This window comes from Ipomoea triloba, chromosome 10 (assembly GCF_003576645.1).
Source record: "Ipomoea triloba cultivar NCNSP0323 chromosome 10, ASM357664v1".
NCBI lineage: Eukaryota > Viridiplantae > Streptophyta > Magnoliopsida > Solanales > Convolvulaceae > Ipomoea > Ipomoea triloba.
This window is the reverse complement of record NC_044925.1, coordinates 17581823-17586085: the sequence shown is the minus strand read 5'-3', so window position 1 is coordinate 17586085 and position 4263 is coordinate 17581823. Positions and strand designations below refer to the sequence as shown.

At 32.4% G+C, this 4263-nt stretch overlaps 1 protein-coding gene across 1 annotated transcript; it reads left to right on the top strand.

Moving 5' to 3' along the window:
- The first annotated feature begins 262 nt into the window (after nucleotides 1-262).
- On the top strand, nucleotides 263-798 carry LOC116033579 (nuclear transcription factor Y subunit B-4-like). The gene has a single exon (XM_031276331.1). The coding sequence runs from the start codon at nucleotides 263-265 to the stop codon at nucleotides 608-610; it is 348 nt and encodes a 115-aa protein (XP_031132191.1). The 3' UTR covers nucleotides 611-798.
- Nucleotides 799-4263: the final 3465 nt, after the last annotated feature.

Genomic DNA, 4263 nt, shown 5'->3' with positions numbered 1-4263 from the left:
AATTAACTAATATTATCAGCTAGTTATACTCTCTAACTTAATCAATTAATAGGTACCAACTAACAGTTAATTATTTAGCAAATAGTGCCTTTATCAAATACAAATATAACTTTACTAAACACAATACTATACAGTTCCAACAGTCACTTAAGAGTTAAGACCCTAGTTATGTAAAGTGAGGCTCTAAATTAAGAGCGAGCAGTGCAACGTGTCTGCTTTAGACAACATTACCCCATCGTCTTCATCATCAAATACACCAAGAATGGATGATGAACAAGACAAATTGCTGCCAATAGCCAACGTGGGGAGGATGATGAAGAAGATATTACCACCGAGCGCCAAAATCTCGAAAGAAGCCAAGGAAAGAATGCAAGAATGCGCGTCGGAGTTCATAAGCTTCGTGACCGGAGAAGCGTCGGACAAGTGCCAGAAGGAGAACCGGAAGACGGTGAACGGCGACGACATCTGCTGGGCTCTGAGCTCGCTAGGGTTCGACGTCTACGCGGAGGCCATGACCAGGTATCTTCATAAGTTCCGCGAGTACGAGAGGCAAAGGGTGAATCAAACCATGGGCGCGTCCAGCAACGACGAAGATGGATCCCCCCCTTAGCTTGCTATGTTTGGTTTACTGTAAGTTCAGATTTCCAGAATCCAAAATACTTTAATTTTCTGAGATGCCTAAGTTAGGTTTGGGATTTAGTTTAGTTGTGCTGTCTTCTTCAATTCATTTACTGTATTTTCAGATTACAGAACCCAAATTCAGATTTGGTGATAATCTTTCTATATTTATTATGCCTACCTGGACTTCTTGATCTTAAACACCATTTATTTATTGAATCTAGCTTATAAATCAATAGAATCTTTAGATGGGTAGATCCTAGCATTCAATGAATTGAACTGATAATTATTGAGGATACATACCTTTGTAATGAGTTAAGAGTGTACGAGTTTGGTGTAAATTGCATTGCCATATACAAACTGCTAATCCGCTATGTGTATGTAGTACAGTTAGCCCTACCTAGATAAGATTAAGAAAGCTTAATTGAATTTGTTGTGAATAATAGCCCTATATGATGTAAGAATTGCTTGTTTCTTGGAGCACATTGTATTGTATTATATATATATATATATATATATATATATATATATATATATATATATATATATCCATGAAATATTCAGCAGAAGCTAAAGCTTAAATCAGTCAATCGTGCACAACAAAAACTCAAATTGCAAAAAAAAAAAAAAAAAAAAAAAAAAAAAAAAAAAAAACAGTATAAAAAATTATTTAGAATAAACCAGTTTTGTTGGTATGAGAGGCAGTGGACACTTTTATCCCTTAAAAAATGTCAGCTGTTCAAGACCCCCTCTCGTATGGAAAAATTAATATGGTCAAGGGATCGGTCTGAGTATGGTATGTGCTTAAAAATGTCTCCTATAGTTAGAGCATACTCAAGATATAACTCGTGGTTTGTAAAAAAAATAAATAAATAAATAAACTTATTTAGAATAAGGGTTAGATAGGGGTTTTATGAAGAGTTCATAATTTCGTCCTTCAAAATTATTTGTGCTACTTCATTATTTTTGTCTTTTAATCTTGAGTTATTCAATATGTGTTTTGAAATTAGATTATTTATGTAGTAATCCGTTTTCATGTGTTCCATAAATTTTATGAATGATTAAATTGTGCATAAGTGGCACCAAATTGCTCGCTCATATGAAAAGTTGACTACATTCTAATAGTGTCAAAAGTTTCTAAAAAAAAAAAAAAATTGGCATTAAACACAAAGTTATTTTGATTTTTTGTCCTAGATTTGTATGTGTCATTTCACTTTTAGTATCTTTTTCATAAAAAAATACACAAGTGAAACCAAACATGTGCCCTTGATCACAAAGTTAGGTCCAAGCTAGTTCAAGTTTTCACAACTTCATGAGTCTGTTATTCTCCCTCGTTCTACAACACTGCATGTGTAGAGAATATAACGTTTATGAAAAGGTTGGCTTTTTCTCCAACTAGAAAGACTCTTGAATAAAGCTGGATTACTTGCCTTACTGCCTGAACGGTTTAGAGTATTAAACAAAACCAGTACTGCACTTATTAAAGCATTGTTGCATGCTTATAAGGTTTACTACATGTAAAACTCTACTACTATAAGAAGTTAAGAACTCTGGTTTAGGAAAAGTCTACTACTTTGCAAGTTATTATGCTGCTATTTGATGTATGCTATGTGAGCAATATACCATCTTCAAAGCTATACTGTGTTGAGTATATTTTACACCTTCAGCTTCAACGTGTTGCATGTTGTTAAAGTCTAACCTAAATTCTGCATTGCATCATCAAAATCTAAATTACACCTATTAATAATAATTAATTGGAATTAATTTCATTTTTGGTCTCGCGACTTTTAAGGTCCTATTATTTTTGGTGAACAACTTTAATTTTTTTTTTCAATTTTGGTGCCTAACTTAGTGTTTTTTTAATCAATTTTGGTCATTTTCGACCAAATTGGCTGCGAAATGTTGCTGGATTTTATATTTTTAGGAGTAAAATCGTCATCCCATGAAAAGATCATCGATATCTAATAAAAAATTATATTAAGAGAAAGAGAAGGGTTTTCCAATCCTCGGCTTATAAATCTCATAGATCTGTGTCTAGTCTTTGCCCGCACGTCTTCCCCATTTTTCTCATTGATCATCAAACAATCCCAGAGATATGGCTGTACAATGGTTTTGTTTAGATATTGAATATCTTTTCTTGATATGCGATTTTAACCTTTAAAATATAAAACTTAGCAACATTTCATAGCTCATTTGACCGGAAGGACCACAGCTAATCAAATAAAATAAAAACAAGTTAGGCACTAAAATTGAAAATTTTAAAGTTGTGCACCAAAAGTAATATGACCTCAAAACATGGGACCAAAAGTAAAATCTATTCTAATTAATTATATATAAGTGAAGTTTACCCAATTTGCAATTTTGAATAATGGAAAGAGATTTCCTCATCATAAAAATAAAAACAACAAAAGAATTAATTCCACTTTTCATCTCCCAATTCAATTAGTAGTTTCGTTTTTCATGTGAAGTTATAAAACCAACTATTGAAAGTTGGACAAAATTTGACATTTCAATAATGTTTTAATAAATATTTTATTTTTATTTTACAAATTTTAATACTTGAGATATCATTCTAACTTATTTCGGAACCAGTGGACAAGTTGGAGAAAAGTTCAAAAGAAAAAAAAAAAAAAAAAAAAANAAAAAAAAAAAAAAAAAAGAAGAAGAAGAAGAAGAAAAAAGAATCATCTCCTAAAATTTTATATATTTACAGACTAGCTTGTCAGTTAGCTTCGTTAACCCGTCACCCATGACATCATACGCAACCCCGTACATACTTAAAAATAAGATTATTAAAAATTGAAAATCTCCCACCAGGCCACCAAGTGATTTAATAATATATTGTATTGGAGTAAAAGCAATAAATATGGCATTATTTTGTTGCACCCTTTTCTTGCATCTTCTCCCCATATTCCGTGACAGAAAGCTTGAAGGTAGAGAGGTTTCAGGCTTTTGATGTAGGGTTTCGCCTTCCAACGGGAACTCTGCTCTAGGACGATATTGGACAAGTGGTCCCTATTTACCTTTTTGTTTTCAAACCCTCCTCACTTTCTTAAACCCTAGTTAGCTACCAATTATATCGGTCCAATGAAATCAAAATCTACCCACCCTATAGCCCATCCTTATATCATGTATCAGTATTCACACTGCACTATGGACCTTGATTTGTGCGTATATGTTTTGTGCTGTGACTTTTTGTGTCTTACGTTATGAAATTCTATATCTTAAAAGTATAAATTCTGTATCTGAAACAAATTAGTAATGTGTCTTATGTTGTGAAGTTTTGTGCCTATGAACACAAATTATGTACCTAAGTCAGATTTGAAAAATAAGTAAATAACTAAATATATAACATATGTATGTGTCTTGTGTTATGATTTTTTGAATCGTGTTATGAAATTCTATACCTGACGAGTATGAATTTCGTACCTTGTCTTTCCAATTCAGTTTGATCCATAATATTATGCTATGTGTTTTGTTTTGTGATTTTTTGTGTTTTTTATTATGAAATTATGTACCTTATGAGTATGAATTGTGTACCTCGTTGTTTTAATTCAAGATCCATAATGTTATGTGAATTAGTGTTTTGTTATGTGAATTAGTGTTTATGATAAATTCCCTCCCCCCCCCCCCCCCCCCCCCCCC